General features: G+C 35.2%; 1 protein-coding gene across 4 annotated transcripts; it reads left to right on the top strand.

Moving 5' to 3' along the window:
* Positions 1-937: 937 nt before the first annotated feature.
* Positions 938-22,511, top strand: LOC145778136 (papilin-like). Of its 4 annotated transcripts, none has more exons than XM_082589559.1 (30): positions 938-1,034; positions 2,320-2,354; positions 2,565-2,585; positions 3,252-3,284; positions 3,468-3,582; positions 4,899-4,977; positions 5,293-5,425; positions 5,995-6,172; positions 7,300-7,419; positions 7,999-8,050; positions 9,024-9,156; positions 9,261-9,426; positions 10,178-10,297; positions 10,692-10,731; positions 10,993-11,125; positions 11,236-11,401; positions 12,164-12,283; positions 12,678-12,717; positions 12,977-13,109; positions 13,212-13,377; positions 14,196-14,235; positions 14,495-14,627; positions 14,730-14,895; positions 16,512-16,631; positions 17,488-17,527; positions 18,162-18,294; positions 19,298-19,463; positions 19,838-19,957; positions 20,708-21,028; positions 22,262-22,511. In XM_082589559.1, exons 1-30 carry the CDS (start codon positions 989-991, stop codon positions 22,330-22,332), a joined length of 3,339 nt encoding a protein of 1,112 aa, XP_082445685.1. In that variant the 5' UTR covers positions 938-988; the 3' UTR covers positions 22,333-22,511. The 4 variants fall into 4 exon arrangements, with proteins under 4 accessions (XP_082445685.1, XP_082445684.1, XP_082445686.1 ...); XM_082589558.1 differs by having other exon boundaries at positions 7,297-7,419; XM_082589560.1 differs by lacking the exon at positions 16,512-16,631 and having other exon boundaries at positions 7,297-7,419.
* Positions 22,512-23,220: the final 709 nt, after the last annotated feature.

Raw genomic sequence — 23,220 nt, 5'->3', positions numbered from 1 at the left:
TGCAGCCTACTTGTGATGCTAGTTTAAGCAAGTTCAAGTATGTGTAACAACTTTTTATGATGCTTATACGTTTTCACAGTGGTACTGCAAAAATACGTAAAAGTGCTTTTTTTTCAAAACACGGCAAACATTTTGATAAATAAATGATTGGTACTTCACAAATGAAGATAGACAAAGCATACTATGATTAATGCAGAGACGTTGCGATAGTTGTTGAATCATTTTCTGACCCAACAACGTCCAACAAGTGGTTTCTGAAGAAGTTAGGAGATAAAATTAAGCAGCCTATTCTCCAAACTTTTTGCGCAAGCTAGCAACCTAAAGGTTTATTATTTTAGAAGCTGACCTGATTTTAGCTCACTAGGGTTACCACCTTGTGCAAATGATTTTGAAACATTATCATATGACCTCTAGATTTGTTTGACGATGATTCTCTGTTTGGTATGATATAAAAACGTGCAGATAAAATGTTAAAGACTTTGTGAACATTCAAGCTTATGATGATGGTCAAACACACTGCTTCTTGAACAGTTTTTGGTATTTTTATTGTAACCTACTTGGCGTCTTAAGCTAACAAGGTTAATCACTCTTGGCCGAAAATTATCTTTGTCTACAAAGATTGTCTGAAACTGCAGCAAAACATTTACGACCGGATAACGGGTGCAAACAAAAAGGTTAGACATTAAGGAATCAAAAAACTATGCGAACTTAACGATCATTAGTTGAAAGTCACCGTTTGCTTTCTTGGTAACAACTACCGGGGCCCCATGGGTTGACCGAGCAAACAAAAATCATGGTAAAATAACTCACCTCCGAAGGAAAGGTAATCTAAACGCAGACATGATAAAATCACGCAAAGCAAACAATGCCTATGACGACTATATCTGACAAGGCCTATAAATGTATGTCTGGTGTTAAGGATCGGTATTTAGTTTCATTATCGAACTTGTAGAAGGAAGACGGTTATTCTGAGTTGAAGTTGGTTGAAATGAAACAATTACTCACTACAGTTCTGGTACTAGTTACCATTGCAGGTATTGCATTGTAGACATTGCTTAATAACGTTCAGTAGCGGATCAAAAATCTAAAATTGGAGGCACTAGAGTTTCAATCATAGCAAAATTGTTTGAGATGAACAGATAATATATTCGTTTGAAGTAATAATAATAAATAAACAAAGGGTCTGGAAGCTTGCTCCAGAAAAATTCGACAAATTCTGTCTTTATTAGATTGCTTTTTGAAGTGGTTTTGACTCCAAAAATCGTTCTTGTTTTAGATTTACACTTTATGTCAAATAACCACAATCTTCAAATTAAAGTTTGGTTTCCATAAACGTTAGATGCAAATCTTTGATTTCAAAGTGGAATTTACAGTTCAAAACTATATTTTTACTGACAAGTGAAAATCGGGATTTCAAACATTTATTTTTTGATAACGTTTAAGGTGGGCTACGCCTGCCGCTGTTTTAATTATAATCTCAATATTCGAAAGAAATAAAAACATCGGACGCTTTTTCCGTTTGCTAACTTTATGTTGCTAAATGAGGTTGATTTACTTATAAAAATAGCATTAGGCTACTTCTTTTATGATTGAGCAAAGCGAAGGATAGATTTTTTGCAAAACCTGAAAAAAATTGCTGTTTTTTTTCCCTTGTTTGCATTTTAACAAGAGAGAGAAGTGTAACCAATATCTCCTGGATCCGCTACTGATAACTCTATTGAAAAAGTAGCATTGTAATAATTTGACAAGAAAAGTATGTTTTCCAATTTTCTTAAATCTCCTTGTTTTTCTTATTTTATATATTATTTTATAGTAAAATAGTTTGTTCTTTTCACTGTACTGTACAATATCCCACGTCAAGCTCATTATCTATTCTCCACACAACAGGCTTTCAAACTGTGTCCTGGTCCGTCCTTTTAATTTTCTAACGGGGTCACAAAATGATTCCGTTTGGTATCGAAAGTTATTCGTGATAATAAAATGCTTGCAGATATCATTATCATCGTAACATTTATTTGTACGATTGTGTAAAAAATAATGAAAAATACTGAAAAATTACTTTTATTATCATAAGCTAAAGACCATTCTAGATGACAAATTCATTTTCAGTCGAAGGGATGACATTCCCTCACGAGCAATTCGAAACCAACACCACAAAACATATTTTCATTTCAAAAAAGTGTATCAAAAGGACACTAGTGAAGTTAAATACCATTGAAACATTGAAAGTTAATTAATTAAACCATAAACGAGTTTATTCGGAAAGTTTTGTTTTTGAAACGTAAGCTATTGGTTGTCAACTATACATTTATTTTATAGGGTTTTCTTCAGCAAAAAGTGACTCGAAAGAAAAAGTAAGTGACCAAGCAAGCGCGTTTGTGACGATATAAGCAATTTTAAATATAAGTGATAATAATTATTTACTAAATCAATCGAAATGAATGTCAAAGTAAAAGTTTTAAACAAAATGTTTTGTCAATGTCTTCCTTAAGTTGATACGTTATTGTTCCACTGCTTTGTAATCAGCTCGTATCTCATGTTAAATTGAAACTCAATTTTTGCAGGTGATTGAGCTTCGTGATGCAGTAAGTCAACTTATCTAGTAATTGACCGAGAGTTTTATCAATTTTTTAGATGTTGAAACAAGCATAACTTGGCTAGTTAGGCTATACCAAATAACCTCCATCAGCTTTTAGGCTATACACATATAATTTTTCAGATATTCAGTTTAACGATGCAATAATGAAATAATATCAAAGAGGATCTTTTCATTCTTTTCTTTTTTATGGACAAGTTTTATTTAGCATTACTGTGGTTTTTATAGACCATTTGTGTTTACAGTCGTTTTAAAGTATTTTATTACATTACAGTATTTTACTGCCTTTTATCTTTACATTTGAACCCATAAAGTACATGAAATATTCTATCATCGAAGAGTGTGCTGGTTGCATTATTTAACGATATATACGCGCGCTATCTCTGTATACTTTTTGTTGATCACCCGTAACAAACACATGACTAAGTTGAAGTTTTATTATTGAAAATAACTTTCCATTGATTCAAAATGTGAACGTCGTATTTTGACAAAGACTTTACATGACAAGTTTATAATCCCAATTGCGTAATATTTCCTTGACATCTGTTGAATTATTACTTCATCAAACTTACTTCCCAGCCAAGGCCCATGGCTACCTATTAAAGTCTCACTACATTGCTGTAGAGTAATTTTTTATTTTAAAATTCATTTTCAGCTCGATGCAATTATCACTGACAACGAGCATGAAGTAAGTATAGGCTACTTAGCAAAACTATTTGGATTATAACCTAGTTTTGTGTCGTAAAATGTAGGCCCGTTGTATTTCAATGAAAACGCTTTGAATAAGAGAATCAAGCCTGAGATAAATTACTCACAGTTTCCGATCAATCGACAGAACTGAGATAATTGTCACTGAGTGTTGTCGTTGTAGAAAGCGGGCTCTGAAGATCACCCTTGTACCTTCCATGCATGCACAGCTGAGCTGATGGGATGCAAAAGGCTTAAGCTGAACGCGCATGGATGTTCAACTTGCGAATGTGCTGAAGGTAAGAAAATAATGCTATCTCGGGGGAGCTCTTCAGAATAAAATCAAAGCTTGGTGTAAAAAAGTTTGAAAAATTTCACAAAGTTCTTTAAAACTTTTTCCAGAAGATTAAAAATAAACAACAAAACACGAAGTTGAGCAAAACCTTCGAATTATGACGTGACTTGTGCGGCATACTATTTATCCATTGTGATCTAAATCTAATGCCCTTGTTCTCCACTAAGGTCCGCGCAGCGATTTCAGGAGGTCCTTGAAAGTTTCAAAGTTTGCAGCGTAGCCTAATTGATAAATTACAAAATTTAAAAATGGGTTGTGCTTTCACTAGCTACAGTGATTCTCAGACTGTACGTTGCAACGCACTGGTGCGTCGTTTGAAACTTCAAAGGATATCGCACAATTAAGGTTTCGTTTCCTAACTAAAAAAATCATCTAATGAGTTAAATCTTTTAATGAGGCTATGCTCAACTTATCTTTTGAGACAGCGGATTGTTGATCAATGCTTAACTTAGAAATACAAACGTTAGTTAGGAGTCCATCAGCACTTACAGTTTTGTCAAGACTGTGATGCCAAGAACGAAATATTGATTATAAATCAAAAAGGGAGAAATTCTTTGTCAAGATAGCGAAATTTCTATTAATTTTTGATAAAATTTGTAGAAAAACATTAAACTAACACAAACAGTACCAACGTTTGATCCTGTTTGTCAAAATAACTTCGTCAATTTCATCAATCGTCATAAGTGCGTCGCGAGTTCAGCAAATTCTTCTAAGCGTGTGTTGCTTCGAAACTTATGAAACATTTGATTCCATTAAGAGACGTGATATACCAAAATTTCAGATGAAATTTTTTAGGAGTCCGCGACCGCTTCGAAGGCACCGAAAGCGGTCTGCCAAGACAAAAAGGTTGAGAACCACTGATCTAATGCATGTCGTCCTTTACTGTAAACAGCACTGCTTGATTGGGGAATTAGACAATTTCCTTTCTTTTGTTACGTATGTAACCTTGACCAAGCTATTTCGCTTTGTCTTCAAATGAGCCATTTGCATTGAATTTGTTTAGAAACATAAGCATAATTAAAATTTAATTAGTTCACTAAAAATATTTCAAAAAATAAAATGTAGAGTATGTCTTGTGGTTTACAGACACAAGAAGTCACCATTTTAGGCTTGTTTCGTGATAGGTTTTTACAGGTTGTTATAAGGAACTAAAAGCAAGGCATGTTGGAGGTGAAACAATGCTATATTTATAAGCATAACCTACTATACAGAAGGCAGGATATTTATAGACTATAACTTCCTATCATTTTGGTTTTTCAGATATTCCAGTTCCAGTAGACCTTGGCTTTAATGTAAAACACACAAAACAAACAAAAAGAGCTGAAGATGTAGGAGATAAGTAAGTGGATAGATTTTATATTTCTTGGTTCATGTTAAATATTATGTAATAGGCTATAGCCTAACTGTATCGTACAAAATGCAATCATTTAATAAATAAAAGTTACTTACAACTGGCTATGTTATATTTGAAAGCCATGTCAGCAAAACAATTTCGAAATGAAATTTTATGGCAAATTTGAACACAACTTTCCAACTACAACCTAAGTTTGTTTTATGATGCCAAATGAAATCCCTATAGCTTGTTACAATATAAAATATGACAGTGGACTATAAACAGCAGTGGGCTCATAACCTATTGATTTTTGTTTTTCAGAGGTTCATGTTTGCTTATTCCCGATGCTGGCCCATGTAAAGCTGCTTTAGTTCGCTATTATTTTGATCGTGCCTCCAATCGATGCCAGAAGTTTCTTTATGGAGGATGCCAAGGAAACAAGAATAACTTTGAGGTGATACGTTTGTTACAAAACTTTCACATTTCAAAAACCGGAATTGCTGCTGCATGCTTGCGCCGTTGCAGTGAACTGTAAAACTTTTCATACCGACTATAGCATAGGCAAAGACGAACTTATGATGTCAAAATCTTCTTTTTGAAAATTTTGCAATCACTGATCACTGCAGATGATAAACAATAGCTATTAAACATGGCTAGTATTTTACTATGTCGTGCACGTCTCAAATAGGGAGTTCGAGTTCATATTGGCTGATCTACTGTATTCTATATAGTATTTAAGAAATAAACGTCGATAATTTCATACTTCTGATTCGATTTAGTAATGTCTGTTTTACTTAGCGCTGTATCTATGGCAGATAGCCTACGCGTTGCTCTCAGGCCTTACAGAGCAAGTAGTGTCAGGGCAGATGTATGAAAAGGCAACCGAGTAGCCTGCGGTATTACCTTGATGATTCCATGCCTGTTGTACCTTGTTTTAAGCTTTTTTATGGTAAAACTTAGCTTCAAAACGTAATTGGCACAAACGTAGGTTATACATGCTAAGTTAAGATGATATAATTTCAGAAACTGGAAGAATGCCAAAGAACATGTAATTACTTTTTGACAAAGTCAAAAGCACCTGCTTCCTCACCAGAAAAAGTACCATGTCTTTTTCATTCTTGCACTGCCGAAATATTAAGTTGCCCCGAAGGAACTGGTCTTGCCTTAAATGAAAACGGATGCGAGTTGTGTGAATGTGCAGGTTTGTTACAATGCGCTTTCTTGTAGCCTAGTTTGTTTTTGGCTGACATAATTAAATATTTTCATGCTAATCAATTTTAGTTTCTTCTACTGACATTAGGCTGTTTCCAATTTAGATTGGATTGCTGGTGTGGATCGCTTTTCATTTTTCTTCTGTATTCTATGTTAGGCATCACCGTCTTCCTTTCTCAATTTTATCATTTCCAATTCATTTTTAAGCTGTTTTTGCATCATCACTTTGGTCTGCTTTCTTTTTTCAAATCCTTGTGCTTATGTAGTTATTTTCTTGTGTTCAAAATCTTGGTGCAATGAATTGGTTTACTTTGTATGGTACTCATTCTTTTTAAAATTTTAATCATGTATATTTTGCTAAAGTCATGAGAAAACTGCCTTTCTGGACAAACTGTCTCTTTTTTTGATGATTTGTTTCGAGAGGTGTCGTTTTTTAACTTCTGAAAGAACTGTTGTTTTTTTAGGCCAGAGTATTTCAATGGTACCGGACCTAAGTTGTTCTCTCAACGGTCTTTGAATCTCTTTTTGTAGTTTTTCTTCTTGCTTATGAGGCAGTAATTCAGGCTACATCTCCCAATTGTTGCAACCAGTGCAATGTCTTCCTATCAGGGTTTATGAGATCTTGTAGTTGAAGTTGAACAAAGAAAAACGTTCAATTTACTTTCTTGAACATCTGCTATTAATTATCCTCTGATGCAGTCAGCATGCAGTTCATTTTTTGTGAAGAAACAAAATATGTTTTTTGATTATTTTTGTGTTATGGAATGTGATGTGACTTTAAAATAGCAGGTGTTTCAATAAAGCTAAAAATATTAATGTCAGACAAAACTAACTTGTTTTTACTTAGGCTATACAACGGATTATACAGTATACTATTTCATTAAATTTCTTATTGCATAAAGATGGCTTGTGAGCAAGTTTGCTGAAATATAAATATAGCATCGCAATAACATTTTAACAGATTCAATCATCTCAATGTGAGTGTGCTGCGTTATATTAAATTTTCTTGGGTAAATAACTGATTATGTCGATTTAAGTTTTTCAAGTTTTTTTCTCAAAATAATACAATTAGGCAGACTTCGTTATTTGAATTTAACACTTTGTCACATGTAGAAGAAGGAGGAGTCATTGAGAAACCAATCCCTTGCCCAGCTCATGCCTGCACTAAGGAGATATTGGAGTGCCCTGGAGAATTGGCTCGAAATAAAAATGGATGTGAACTGTGCCAGTGTGCAGGTGGGCCCAACAAACGTCACATCGATGGATTTTATGCGCTTTAGTTTAAGACAAAATGCGCTTCAACTACGTTAAATTAATCAAATTGTATATACATTTGTACAGTATATTCAGATAATATGAAACCAAGAAACTTTCAGAAATAATTGATTAAACTACCATTCAATGTTTTATAGGCAGAGAAAACTTTTTCTCGAACCCTAGAAAATTTCATGATGGTGGTGATGTGATCATGAAATTTTCTAGGGTTCGAGAAAAAGTTTTCTCTGCCTATAAAACGTTGAATGGTAGTTTAATCAATTACATTTGTATATAAAACAATAAATACTATTAACACTAAAAAAATGCTCAATTTCAAGCAAAAAGGCTAAGCAAAGCAGGGCGATATATGTCAAACGTTGTTTCTAGTCACTTAAAAACCTTTGCAACATGTTGCTCCCTAATTGGGATCATCAGAATGCTCTCATTAAGGGTAGCTATAAGAACAGTATTTGATGTAACCCTACATATAGGCTACAGCTTGTTGACATTTTGTCCTTTTTCAAATGTATTGTAGTTAACAAGCAATATTTTTCATAGACATTGATGAAGAGTTTGCCGTCCATGCACGAGCTTCAGAATCTACCAATAAGTAAGTCAAAAACTTTTCGTTTTGTTAAAAACACAAACAAAACATAAGCAATACTAACTGATTGATGACTTTGCGCATGTTACGTAATTTTGACAGAAAAACTGTTTCTGCATTGAAATTCATTTAAAAATGGACGCATAAAAAATCCAATAAAATATTAAATCCTTGAGGCAAAAGTTTTTTAGTGCTTACAGTTTCTGATTTCTGATGTCGTCTTTTTATGCTTATAAGTTTCTGATATTCTCTCTTTCTCTCTTTCTGTTTCTCTTTTTCTTTCTCTTTCACTTTCACTTTCACTCTCTCACTCTCTCTCTCTCTCTCTCTATCTGGTTACTAAATCCAAAATTTACATTGAATTATTTTGTTTTATAACCACTTTATATGAAATTTTAACAATGTATCAATTGATTAAAACCTTACTCTTCAATCTCATTGCACTGAACGTTTTCAACTTACAATTACATTTTGTTGGGTATGGTCATTCTATTTTTGTTTCGATGCGAAACGCCGGGTAATTATCAATCTCCTGTTCCGTAAGACAAACCATGCCAATGCAAGTATTTCTATCTCAAAAATATGTTGCATGAGCATTTGCAACACACTCTTTTTACCACTGCAGCAAAGGAGTAGAGTTACGTTGCACATTAGTAAAGTTTATACAAGACAAAAACTTTGGCTGTAATACTGCTGTGTCTACTTAAATTTTCATTTAAAGTAGCCTACTTTAGTCATTTTTATCAACATGGTTTTAAATTCACCACCCTTTAAAGCCAAAATTACTAAAATAACCTCAGCTTTTAATCAACAAAGTCTTCTATATTTCCAAATAGCGAGTAAACTTAAAATTAAATTATATTCTAAATCTAAAACATGCGTTGGATAAAACATTTTAGCTAATGATTAAATAGATGCACATAGTAGATCTACAACTTCAACAATATTATCAAACGCTGCCAATATTGTTTTTGCGCAGAGGCATTTGCTTGTTGATTCCCGATGCCGGTCCATGCAGAGCAACTCACACACGATATTACTTTGACCGATCTGCAAATCAATGCAAGAAGTTTGTGTATGGAGGATGCCATGGCAACAAAAACAACTTTGAGGTTTGTAGTCTCAGTATTTCATTTAGATGCAATAGTCGACAAACATTTCCAATATTAAAATGACGAAAGTATATTTTCACGTTTATATTGATTTCGCTTCGCAGACCCAAAAAGAATGTGAGATCTCATGTGAAGGAGGAAGTGAGGCAAATAATCTTGCTGAATCTCCAGACGTTCCTTGTCCATTGCACAGCTGCACTGCTGCAATGCTGAAATGTCCAACAGGGCTTGCTAGGAGTGAAAATGGATGCGAACTATGCGAGTGTGAAGGTATTTGAATTGCATTGTTTGTTATACTGTTAATATTTCATAGCAAAGCTTTGAATAATGCATTGCTCAATACAGAGTCATGCCAGCGTAACTCAAATTATCATTCTTTAGAAACAGTTTTTCAACTGCAGTATCCAAATAATTTACTACAACTTCCATTCATTACTTAAAACTGTGATCGCCAGCATTCATTTTACCTCAAGCCTGTAGACTGTAGGTGAACACATGAAAACAAAAATGAAACTTTCTATTGGTAGAAGAAAAAGAACATTTGTCTCAGTGTTGAAAACATTATTTTCAGAGAGTACTGTATGTTCCTGCTATTGCATATATCGTTATGTTTAATAAGCCACAATTAATAAGAATACATACACATATTTACCAAAGTAGTATTGTGAAGGAACTAACATTGTTACAACACAACTCAGTAGGCTATTTGTTAAATTTAAGTAGCCTACATATCTTGTTTTGTTGTACTTTTTATTTTATGGCGCAGCAGATAAGGCGCTCACTTTCCAATAATGCAATCCTGATTCGACACTCGCATGAAGCTCATTTTTTAAAACAACGCTCATCTCTACCCTAAATGTATTGGCCTAAATTGAGTGAGCGTAACTGCTGAAGAAAATGGCAGCCGAAAAAAAGAAGCTGGTGACCATACTATGACTAGTGCCGAAAGCTTGAGACTATTATCTTCTTGGTCGAGGCTCAGTGAATGAGTGTGAAACCTTTACCTTAAATTCTGTTTTAGATTCTGGTGTTATAGAAAAACCAATTCCTTGCCCTCTTCATAGTTGCACCAAAGAAATGCTCGAATGCCCAGGAGAACTGGCTGTTAATGAAAATGGATGTGAATTGTGTGAATGCGCAGGTAGCTTTTATAATAATCCTGCATAATTTTAGAGAAACAAACACATGCTTTTAATATTCCTTATTCAGGTCGTACAGAAATTGATTTGTACTAATTGGGAATAAAAATTTGTTTGTTCGTTACAAACATTCTCACTTAACTTTTATTTTACTGCAGTTTGGTCAATAAGCTAAAAATTGCAAAGCGGAAACAGCCTGTACAGTAAATCTGATATCTGACTTCAGTCTACCAATAAATATAACGTATCATTTGATATTATTAAATAGACATATATTGAATCAGTTAAAACAAAATATCCACACAAAATCAAGATATTTATAATATTGTTTTTGCAGTTATCGCCAATAGCATATGTCACTTCATATAACTTAACTTGAAGTGTTGTTCTTTGCAGAATTTAGTGCAAAAACTCGTTCATCCGAACCAACCAACAAGTGAGTAAAACATATGTATGATCATTTTACTAACCTTGTTTTACAACTTGCAAGTTTTAAGTAGCCTACGTTAGGCTTCTTAGGGTCTTTTTTGGTTTAGAACTCAACTACTGTTACTGCACAATTACGCAGCTACTTTGTTGCAAATTGTAAAAAAATTGTTGTTTGAAATGAAAGCTTGCTTATGCAACAATTTCGCTGTGAGCGCATTAACCTATAATATTGAAATTATAATCTAATTTTTTCAATGTTTTTGCGCAGAGGCATTTGCTTGTTGATTCCCGATGCCGGTCCATGCAGAGCAACTCACACACGATATTACTTTGATCGAGCTGCAAATAAATGCAAGAAGTTTGTGTATGGAGGATGCCATGGCAACAAAAACAACTTTGAGGTTTGTAGTCTCAGTAGCCTATTTCATTTAGATACAATAGCTGACATAATATTTCCATTGTTAAAATGACTAAAGTATTATTTCACGTTATTATTGATTCCGCTTTGCAGACCCAAAAAGAATGTGAGATCTCATGTGAAGGAGGAAGTGAGGCAAATAATCTTGCTGAATCTCCAGACGTTCCTTGTCCATTGCACAGTTGCACCGCTGAAATGTTGAAATGTTCAACAGAGCTTGCCAGGAGTGAAAATGGATGCGAACTATGCGAATGCGAAGGTATTTGAATTGCATCGTGTGTTATACTGTTAATATTTCATAGAAAAGCTTTGATTCATGCATTGCTCAACGCAGAGTCATGCCAGGGTAACTCCAATTATCATTCTTTAGAAACAGTTTTTCAACTGCAGTATCCAAATAATTTACTACAACTTCCATTCATTACTTAAAACTGTGATCGCCAGCATTCATCTTACCTCAAGCCTGTAGGTGAACGCATGAAAACAAAAATGAAACTTTCTATTGGTAGAAGAAAAAGAGCATTTGTCTCAGTGTTAGAGAGTATAGGCTACTGTGTGTTGCTGCTACTGCATGCACTGTTATGTTTAATAAGCCACGATTAATAAGAATACATACACATATACACATATTTACCAAAGTAGTATTGTGAAGGAACTGACATTGTTACAATAAATTGCCTTGTTACAACACAACTCAGTAGGCTATTTGTTAAATTTAAGTAGCCTACATGTCTTGTTTTGTTGTACTTTTTATTTTATGGCGCAGCAGATAAGGCGCTCACTTTCCAATAATGCGATCCTGGTTCGACACTCGCATGCAGCTCATTTTTTAAAACAACGCTCATCTCTACCCTAAATGTATTAGCTTAAATTGAGTGAGCGTAATTGCTGAAGGAAATGGCAGCCGAAAAAAAGAAGCTGGTGACCATAGTATGACTAGTGCCGAAAGCTTGAGACTATTATCTTCTTGGTCGAGGCTCAGTGAATGAGTGTGAAACCTTTACCTTAAATTCTGTTTTAGATTCTGGTGTTATAGAAAAACCAATTCCTTGTCCTCTTCATAGTTGCACCAAAGAAATGCTCGAATGCCCAGGAGAACTGGCTGTTAATGAAAATGGATGTGAATTGTGTGAATGCGCAGGTAGCTTTTATAATAATCCTGCATAATTTTAGAGAAACAAACACATGCTTTTAATATTCCTTATTCAGGTCGTACAGAAATTGATTTGTACTAATTGGGAATAAAAATTTGTTTGTTCGTTACAAACATTCTCACTTAACTTTTACTTTACTGCAGTTTGGTCAATAAGCTAAAAATTGCAAAGTGGAAACAGCCTGTACAGTAAATCTGATATCTGACATCAGTCTACCAATAAATATAACGTATCATTTGATATTATTAAATAGACATATATTGAATCAGTTAAAACAAAATATCCACACAAAATCAAGATATTTATAATATTGTTTTTGCAGTTATCGCCAATAGCATATGTCACTTCATATAACTTAACTTGAAGTGTTGTTCTTTGCAGAATTTAGTGCAAAAACTCGTTCATCCGAACCAACCAACAAGTGAGTAAAACATATGTATGACCATTTTACTAACTTTGTTTTACAACTTTCAAGTTTTAAGTAGCCTACGTTAGGCTTCTTAGGGTCTTTTTTGGTTTAGAACTCAACTACTGTTACTGCACAATTAGAGCTACTCGATTGCAAATTGTAAAAAAATTGTTGTTTGAAATGAAAGCTTGCTTATGCAACAATTTCGCTGTGAGCGCATTAACCTATAATATTGAAAGTATAATTTAATTTTTTCAATGTTTTTGCGCAGAGGCATTTGCTTGTTGATTCCCGATGCCGGTCCATGCAGAGCAACTCACACACGATATTACTTTGATCGAGCTGCAAATAAATGCAAGAAGTTTGTGTATGGAGGATGCCATGGTAACAAAAACAACTTTGAGGTTGGTAGTCTCAGTATTTCATTTAGATACAATAGCTGACAAATATTTCCATTGCTAATATGACTAACGTTTTTTCACATTTACTTTGATACCGCTTCGCAGACCCAAAAAGAATGTGAGATCTCATGTGAAGGAGGAAGTGAGGCAAATAATCTTGCTGAATCTCCAGACGTTCCTTGTCCATTGCACAGTTGCACTGCTGAAATGTTGAAATGTCCAACAGGGCTTGCCAGGAGTGAAAATGGATGCGAACTATGCGAGTGCGAAGGTATTTGATTTGCATCGTTTGTTATAGCCTACTGTTAACATTTCATAGAAAAGCTTCGAATCATGCATTGCTCAACGCAGAGTCATGCCAGCGTAACTCCATCATTCTTTAGAAACAGTTTTTCAACTGCAGTGTCCAAATAATTTACTACAACTTCCATTCATTACTTAAAACTGTGATCGCCAGCATTCATTTTACTTCAGGCCTGTAGGTGAACACATGAAAACAAAATGAAACGTTCTATTGGTAGAAGAAAAAGAACACTTGTGGCAGTGTTAGAGAGTATAGGCTACTGTAGGCTATGTTGCTGCTACTGCATGCATTGTTATGGTTAGTAAGCCACGATTATTAAGAATACATACACATATTTACCAAAGTAGTATTGTGAAGGAACTAACATTGTAACAACAATAAATTGCCTTGTTAAAACATATCTCAGTAGATTATTTGAAACAAACAAACAAATACATGCTGTTAATATTCCTTATTCAGGTCGTACAGAAATTGATTTGTACTAATTGGGAATAAAAATTTGTTTGTTCGTTACAAACATTCTCACTTAACTTTTACTTTACTGCAGTTTGGTCAATAAGCTAAAAATTGCAAAGTGGAAACAGCCTGTACAGTAAATCTGATATCTGACATCAGTCTACCAATAAATATAACGTATCATTTGATATTATTAAATAGACATATATTGAATCAGTTAAAACAAAATATCCACACAAAATCAAGATATTTATAATATTGTTTTTGCAGTTATCGCCAATAGCATATGTCACTTCATATAACTTAACTTGAAGTGTTGTTCTTTGCAGAATTTAGTGCAAAAACTCGTTCATCCGAACCAACCAACAAGTGAGTAAAACATATGTATGACCATTTTACTAACTTTGTTTTACAACTTTCAAGTTTTAAGTAGCCTACGTTAGGCTTCTTAGGGTCTTTTTTGGTTTAGAACTCAACTACTGTTACTGCACAATTAGAGCTACTCGATTGCAAATTGTAAAAAAATTGTTGTTTGAAATGAAAGCTTGCTTATGCAACAATTTCGCTGTGAGCGCATTAACCTATAATATTGAAAGTATAATTTAATTTTTTCAATGTTTTTGCGCAGAGGCATTTGCTTGTTGATTCCCGATGCCGGTCCATGCAGAGCAACTCACACACGATATTACTTTGATCGAGCTGCAAATAAATGCAAGAAGTTTGTGTATGGAGGATGCCATGGTAACAAAAACAACTTTGAGGTTGGTAGTCTCAGTATTTCATTTAGATACAATAGCTGACAAATATTTCCATTGCTAATATGACTAACGTTTTTTCACATTTACTTTGATACCGCTTCGCAGACCCAAAAAGAATGTGAGATCTCATGTGAAGGAGGAAGTGAGGCAAATAATCTTGCTGAATCTCCAGACGTTCCTTGTCCATTGCACAGTTGCACTGCTGAAATGTTGAAATGTCCAACAGGGCTTGCCAGGAGTGAAAATGGATGCGAACTATGCGAGTGCGAAGGTATTTGATTTGCATCGTTTGTTATAGCCTACTGTTAACATTTCATAGAAAAGCTTCGAATCATGCATTGCTCAACGCAGAGTCATGCCAGCGTAACTCCATCATTCTTTAGAAACAGTTTTTCAACTGCAGTGTCCAAATAATTTACTACAACTTCCATTCATTACTTAAAACTGTGATCGCCAGCATTCATTTTACTTCAGGCCTGTAGGTGAACACATGAAAACAAAATGAAACGTTCTATTGGTAGAAGAAAAAGAACACTTGTGGCAGTGTTAGAGAGTATAGGCTACTGTAGGCTATGTTGCTGCTACTGCATGCATTGTTATGGTTAGTAAGCCACGATTATTAAGAATACATACACATATTTACCAAAGTAGTATTGTGAAGGAACTAACATTGTAACAACAATAAATTGCCTTGTTAAAACATATCTCAGTAGATTATTTGAAACAAACAAACAAATACATGCTGTTAATGTTCCTTGTTTAGGTCGTACAGAAATTGATATGTACTAATTTGGAATAAAAAATTATTTGTTTGTTGCGGACATTCTCACTTCACTTTTATTTCACTGCAGTTTTGTCAATCTGCTCAAAATTCAAAGCGGAAATAGGCTATAGTAATACATTAAATCTGATATCTGACTTCAGTTTATCAAACAAATAGCCTATCATAACATATCATTAAATAGACATAGACTGAATTAATTAGAAAAAAACATCCACACAAAATCAACATATTTATAATATTGTTTTTGCAGTTATACCAATTGCCATCTATCGCCAATAAGTAACCGTCATGCCAGCGTAACTCAAATTATCATTTTTTAGAAACAGTTTTTCAACTGCAAATTTGCAATGTTCAAATAATTTACTACAACTTCCATTCATTACTTAAAGCTGCGATCGCCAGCATTCATTTTACCTCAGACCTGTAGGTGGACACATGAAAACAAACCGAAACATTCTATTGGTAGGAGAAAAAAGAACATTTGTCTCAGTGTTAGAGAGTAGGCTACTCTATGTTCCTGCTATTGCATATACGGTTCCACCCCGTCCACCCCGTCCACCCCGATAGCTCAGTGGTTACGCGCTCGGTTCAAGACCCCAGCGCAAGTTCGACTCTCGGGGTGTGCGCTTGAGCAACGCATTTTCAGGACTGCTTCTAGTGAATGGAATAATTTTCCGGCAACAACACTTCAACAATCGAAAAACTTCACTCTGCCAATCTCGGTAACCGGCCCTGTGTCAAGAGCCTCTACAAGTATGCGAAACTACCAGGAATAACCAATCAAGGCTTTGTCAGTAAGAGGATAAAGATTCAAAACCAACCTACGGTTATGTTTAGTAAGCCACAATAGGCTTTTTGTTAAATTTAAGCGATCCTGGTTCGACACTCGCATAAAGCTCATTTTTTAAAACAACGCTCATCTCTACCCTGGATGTAATAACCTAAATTGAATGGCCGTAATTGCTGAAGGAAAGGGGCGGCCGAAAGAAAGAGTCTGATGACCAAGCTATGCTGGGGACCAGAGCCGAAGGCTTAAGGCTATTATCTTCCTGGCCGAGGCTCAGTGACTGAGTATGAAACCCTTACCTTAAACTCTATTTTAGATTCTGGTGTGGTAGAAAAACCAATTCCTTGTCCTCTTCATGGTTGCACCAAAGAAATGCTCGAATGTCCAGGAGAACTCGCTGTTAATGAAAATGGATGTGAATTGTGTGAATGCGCAGGTATAGCTTTTATAATGATGCTGCATAATTTTAGAGAAACAAATAAACAAATACATGCTGTTAATGTTCCTTATTTAGGTGGTACAGAAATTGATATGTACAAATTCGGAATGAAATATTGTTTGTCCGTTACAGACATTTTCATTTAAAACCCTTTGACTGCCACAGCTTTTTTTAATTGGGTTTACCTCTGTGCCAAGGGTATTTTACCAAAATCGACACTTTTATGATTAACCTTTATTTTACTGTAGTTTTGTCAATATGATAAAAATTGCAAAGCAGAAGCAGGCTATTTATAGGCTATATAGTAAATCAAAATCTGACGTCAGACTATCAAACAAATATAGCCTATCATTTTATATCATTAAGTAGACATAAATTGAATTATTTGGAACAGGGTTACTCAACTATTCTTAACAAAGGTCCAGTTTGACAAATTGAATATTTTTAGCGGTCCGGTTAATAAGTTATTTCACACGTAACCACAAAAGTTAAACTATATGTACCAAACCACTAAACCACTTTTTAGGTAAAATGTAACTCAACTTAAATTTCTGAGAAAGTGTTTGGGAGTCTAGGAGTCGAAGCCCCCCAGCAACTAGGATAATCACAATAAAAATTGCTTTCTCCCAGTACAAATCTGTTTAAAGAAACCCTGAAAAGTGGCAATGAGGTTATTCTTCCAAAATCTCTAGATCCACCATCAACACCCAGAAGGTCCGGATTCGAACCGCGGTCCACCAGTTGAGTAGCCCTAATTTAGAACAAAATATCCACACGAAATCAAAATGTTAGCAGTTGTCGCCTATAGCCTATGCCACCTCATATAACTTAACTTGTAATGTTGTTTTTGCAGAATTTAGTGCAAAAACTCGTTCATCCGAACCAACCAACAAGTGAGTAAAACATATTTATGACCATTTTACCAACCTTGTTTTGCCACTTGCAAATTTGAAATAACCTACGTTAGGATCAGTAATGTCTTTTTTGATTTAAAACCCAGGTACTGTTTTAATACACAATTAGAGCTAGTTTGCTACAAATTACAAAAAAATAATTAGTTGTTTGAAGTAAAAGCTTGCTTGTGCAACATTTCGCTGTGAACGCAGTAACCAGTGCCGGATTTACCATTAGACTGGAAAGAATTCTAAGGTCTCAAGATTTAGGGCCGTAAAATTTAAGATGTGTCACGTGAATTTAAAAACGGCATAGCCTACAAAACAAAGTAAATTCAACGGGTTTAACACTGTGGTGTTTTTGTAGTTGTTTTGTATGTCAGTGGTACAACAAATTTAATTTACTAGCAAAACTATATTATTTAAAAGCGTTTACACAAATATAGCCTATTTGTAGAATTTCAAATTTACTATCGCATTGGTGGTTGTTTGATATATTCGTCTCTATAGCTGTTAGGATGCAAGTTGGAAGCCTTAAAAGAGGAATAGCTAAGGGTCTTTTTATCTTTAAATCTGGCCCTGACAGTAACCTATAATACTGAAAGTAGTATTTAATTTTTCTATGTTTGTGCAGAGGCATTTGCTTGTTGATTCCCGATGCCGGTCCATGCAGAGCAACTCACACACGATATTACTTTGATCGAGCTGCAAATAAATGCAAGAAGTTTGTGTATGGAGGATGCCATGGCAACAAAAACAACTTTGAGGTTTGTAGTCTCAGTATTTCATTTAGATGCAATGACCTACATAATATTTCCATTGCTGAAATGACGACTAAAGCAGTGGTTCTCAAAATGGGATTCGCGGCCTTTGTAGTGGTTTGCGAAGCAATTATTCAGGGACTGCGAAGCACTTCCGAAAATACGCGATAAGTTTTTTTCTTAATCTTTTAGATGTGCTTGTAATATCCAAGCAGCAAACTTTATCTTTTCTTTCTCTTCCTCCAGACAGTCGCCTTTTCACATCATCTTTATTAAGGCAGATTGAGTGGTGAACAGCCTTTTTTGTTGATGACATAGGCCCAATAGCAATTGGACTCTGCTCTACCTTTCTTTACCAAGCTATCTCACGTTTCCATTCATGGAGATAAAATTTGCCATTAGGCCTACTTTCCCAACCTACATGATCTTCAAATAGTTTTATCAACAATCCACTTGGAAGTAATGGTAGCAAGCTTTCTTCGGAAGACAACTTAAATAAAGAATAGTTTATTGGTTTGATGAATGATATTGATGCAAAACCCATTTTCTGGGGGATGTGTTGCGATTTTTGGGTTGAAATTGCTCAGTCTTATCCTGACATTGCATAGATGACTCTAAAATTGCTTATTCTATTTCCAACAACTTACGAATGTGAAACAGTTTTTTTCAACACAAATCACTATCAAAACAAAAGCTTGAAACAGGTCGGATGTGATGCATGATATGATTGCGTTGTGCAAAACACAACCTAACATGGATGAACTGATAACACCCAAACAGGTGCACGTGCAGTCCTGTACCCATCTCATTGACAAGTGAATTCCTAATCGCATGTAACAAATAAATGATCAGGCTATTTGCCGTTTTCTTGCGAATTTGTCTTAATTTTATGTTGGACGGTGAGTCATTAAAAAAATCGCAAGGGGATCATTAAATAAAATTTTTGAAAAAGTTTGAGAACCACTTGGCTAAAGTATATTTTCACGTTTACCTTGATACCGCTTCGCAGACTCAAAAAGAATGTGAGATCTCATGTGAAGGAGGAAGTGAGGCAAATAATCTTGCTGAAACTCCAGACGTTCCTTGTCCATTGCACAGTTGCACTGCTGAAATGTTGAAATGTCCAACAGGGCTTGCTAGGAGTGAAAATGGATGCGAACTATGCGAATGCGAAGGTATTTGAATTGCATCGTATGTTATATCTTTGATTCCAAAATGCGTTACAACTTTGATGTCACAAATTAGTTTTAGAGTACATACTATTATCCCTATCTTTTTTTTTTTGATACAATTTTTTTAACAAACAATAGCCTATTTATTTTCTCAATGTTTTAATGTAATTTTGTTTTATATTGTTTTATTTCATTTATTTAAAACTGTGATCTCGGCATTCATTAGGCCTACGATTAGCACATTCACCAAAAATGCACATAGTCAATTAGTCATTTTCCAAACGTAGGCTACGTGGATTAAATGCTGCTATTGTTGTAACATAAATAGTTAATTAAAAGACTATATGTCAGAATGATGTCATGATATTGCAATTCAGATGCTGGTGTAATTGAAAAACCTCTTCCTTGTCCTCTTCATGGTTGCACAAAAGAAATGCTCGAATGCCCAGGAGAACTCGCTGTTAATGAAAATGGATGTGAATTGTGTGAATGCGCAGGTAACTAGAGCAGATCAAGAAAACCAAAAACTATCTGATTTACTCCATTGATAGCATACGTTAAGGCTACCTTACGTCCTCTTATAAGAAGATTTGTCTTCTTTTGACGAGAAAAACAAATTGTCCCCTGAGGACCCTCATAAATGCTCAAATGTCCTATTTTTTTTTTTGCATTTTTAATTTTCTTGTTTTTATTTTTAAGAGAATTGCATTGTTTTGTGCCTTGTCGGCAAAAACTGACTAAGGCTTAGCAATAATCAAAAAGGAAAAGTCTGCTTTCTGTGAGCTGTGCAGAAATATTCTTGTTTTAGAAAAGGACTTATTGACTTTGAAGTTGAACTGATTGCTTATAGATGCGGTGGCCTACATTTGTATTTGTGGTAAACAAAGGCAGTGTTTCTCTCGATGACCATATCAGATGTGCTGTAGCCTACTGCTGTGCTAAAACTCTTTGGTACAGCGTACCGGCAGAGATGTTATTGTCATTTGTTGCACGTTTCAAACAAAAAAAAAATCGGCAATTAGCAAGTCCAACTTTGGTTATGTAAAAATCTGGTTAAATCTTGGTAATATGGTTATGTTGAATAACATTCAGCTGCGTATGAAGTATCTGGCCGAAAAAATGTTAGCATAAATAATGGTAAATTGTTTTCGATCCATACCAAAGCTTGCACAAATTTGTAAAAACAAAAACAAGAAAGCAACAAAGTTTTCTGTTTTTATGATGATATTCATATGAAAATTGTTCAGAAAATCCTGAACCAGTGGAACCGACGGAATTTCCGCCTGAACATATAGAACCAGAGGAAGATGTAGTCGAGTTGACTGAATGTCAAAGCCAAAGAGAAGAAGGCTTGGCTTTGAGTGGGAAAGTACAAGATGGGCCATTCATTCCATCTTGTGATGATGATGGTACATTTTCTTCAATGCAATGTTATTGGGATGACTGTTGGTGTGTCTTAAATCCGGATGGACGAGAAGTTAAAGGGACAAGAGTTCCTAATTCCCAAAGGAATACTTTAGCATGCTATGAAGAACCAGCGGAAAAACCAATACCAGAAAAAGAGTTAGGTAATCGAAAGTGCTATTCTAATAAATGAAATCCATTCAATAGCATGATATATAGCAAATCTAGTAGTTACAACCAACACGACCGATATGTTTGCTCAGATGTTGTTGTTGTGGTATGCGACTATCTTGGTATTGCAATTTTTACTTTGTTAGAATGCACAGTATGTTGCATTGAAATAACATAATTCGTGTGCTTTCTAGACGAGAAATAAGCTACCTAGAATAAGCTTGAAAGGCAATCCATTGGCTCTTTTGTTTATTTGTTTATCTTTATCCTGCATTGCGGGAAAGCGGACTTGAGCGCTATACATCGGTGTACGCCTTCCGACATACACCTGACCCACGCTGCAGCCGACGGCAATGTCTGTTTCCGGTTGTCTACTCTACTTATGACTTAAATTTGGTACTACCCATTACTCGAAATCGATCACTGGGTAGAGGCAATTATCGTAAAGTTTCTTGCCCAGAGAAACAACAGCAAGTGCGGGTGGCTGGAGTCGAACGTGCAGGCTCTCGACTGCGAGCCCAACGCGATAACCACTCGGCCACTGCTGCCGACTAATCTTCCATGGAATGAGCTTGTGACAACAAAGTTGTTTTTCATTTACATGGCCAAGATACATTTTAGTCCTACGTCCTGGATTTTATTTTGAAAAAAATTGTGACTTTTAATAATTAATCAGCATGTGAGCTGCTTTGATGATCAGCTTTTTCAGTGCTGACATGTGACGCCAAATTTTCGAAAAGCGAGCGCTTTCCTATTATGCGATCCTGGTTGGAGCCCTAGCGTAAGCCGATTGTTCAAAAAGAAATGCTCACCTCTACCCAGGGCGTAACAAATTGGCTGACGTAGTTGCTAAAGGCGCCCTAGACAAACAAACTGGGCAATCACTGAGGCTTAGTAAATGAGAACTTTATCTTCTTATCCCCGCCGCCTGACATCAAGTATGAGGCCACTTTTTTTTTATGTCCAAAGGCAAAAGTTTAGACAAAAGAATTGCAACAGCAAGAGTTGAAAATAGTGTACAATGTTGCATGGTTTTTTACTTATGTATTGTAGCTTAAGTTTAGAATATTAGCCTATTTATGAATAAAGCAATTAAAAATAAGCTAATTTAGCTTCTTGCATGCAAGAAACTTAAATCAGAAGCATGCATGCAATTCTTCCTTCTTGCAATTGTGGATCATTCTTCTTGTGTAAACCACAATTTTGAAATTGATTTATTTTTGCAGACGAGCAAGTCGCAAGAAGAGAGGTTGAAGCCGCATTAGAAAAGATGGTCGAAGAAGCCAATTTGGAGTAGTGCACAATGTCACTTTCCGAAAGTTTAGCAAAATCGGACGTCTTTTAGAAATAAACTTTTTGAATACCGTAGCTTAGCCTATGTGAGAGATCTGCTGTGGGCTTAACTTTTGCTTTATGGACTGTATTGTAGCCTAATGTTTTTGCATCTGTACACAATAAAAATGATTGTTCGTTCAAAACAAATTCGTTGCTGTCTAACAAAGCAATTTTATATACTGCGCAACAAGGCAATTCTATATGCAGGTTAAGTCAAAATACCGAGTGTTTTGTGAGAAAAAATTAAACACTTGTGAAGGATGTGAAGGATGAAACTGACGTCTTGATTTCAATATCCAGGTCAAATTTAATTCGAGGTTAGTGGTGGACAAGCATAAACATGCTGAGTCGAACAAGATCAACGTTTTCTTTGTAAACGTTCGCATTTCTGGATTTTCTTTTAGGCTATACAACTGCTGGTAAAAAAACAAACACAAGGGAAATATGTAGGCTACTGTCCACTTCGGCGTTGCAGTGAAGCTCAATATTAACTGCAGGTAAGCAGGAGCCTCATCAGGCAACACGCAGAAAAATGTGAAGAGCAATAAGTACGTTTCAATTACGGCAATATCCCTACAGCCTTCGTTGAATTCGCCAGCAAGGAATGAATGAATGAACGTATATCGGTCATTCGGGACAACAATAGTTGAATTCGCAATAAGGATTTTGACTTTTCTCGCCGGCTTTTCTTTTGTCTGTAAGGAAATTTTATCTTAAATATTTTTTTTAATGATGCAAGTTGAATTGGTATGATTTCTGTGTGTGTGCGGGCCAAAACAAAACATTGTGAAACAACAAGCCATAAAAAAACTATCGCGGGCCGAACTTTGAACACCCCTGATTTAGGCTT

The sequence above is a fragment of the Aplidium turbinatum genome, chromosome 10 (genome assembly GCF_918807975.1).
Source record: "Aplidium turbinatum chromosome 10, kaAplTurb1.1, whole genome shotgun sequence".
Taxonomy (NCBI): domain Eukaryota; kingdom Metazoa; phylum Chordata; class Ascidiacea; order Aplousobranchia; family Polyclinidae; genus Aplidium; species Aplidium turbinatum.
This window is presented reverse-complemented; position numbering and strand designations above follow the sequence as displayed.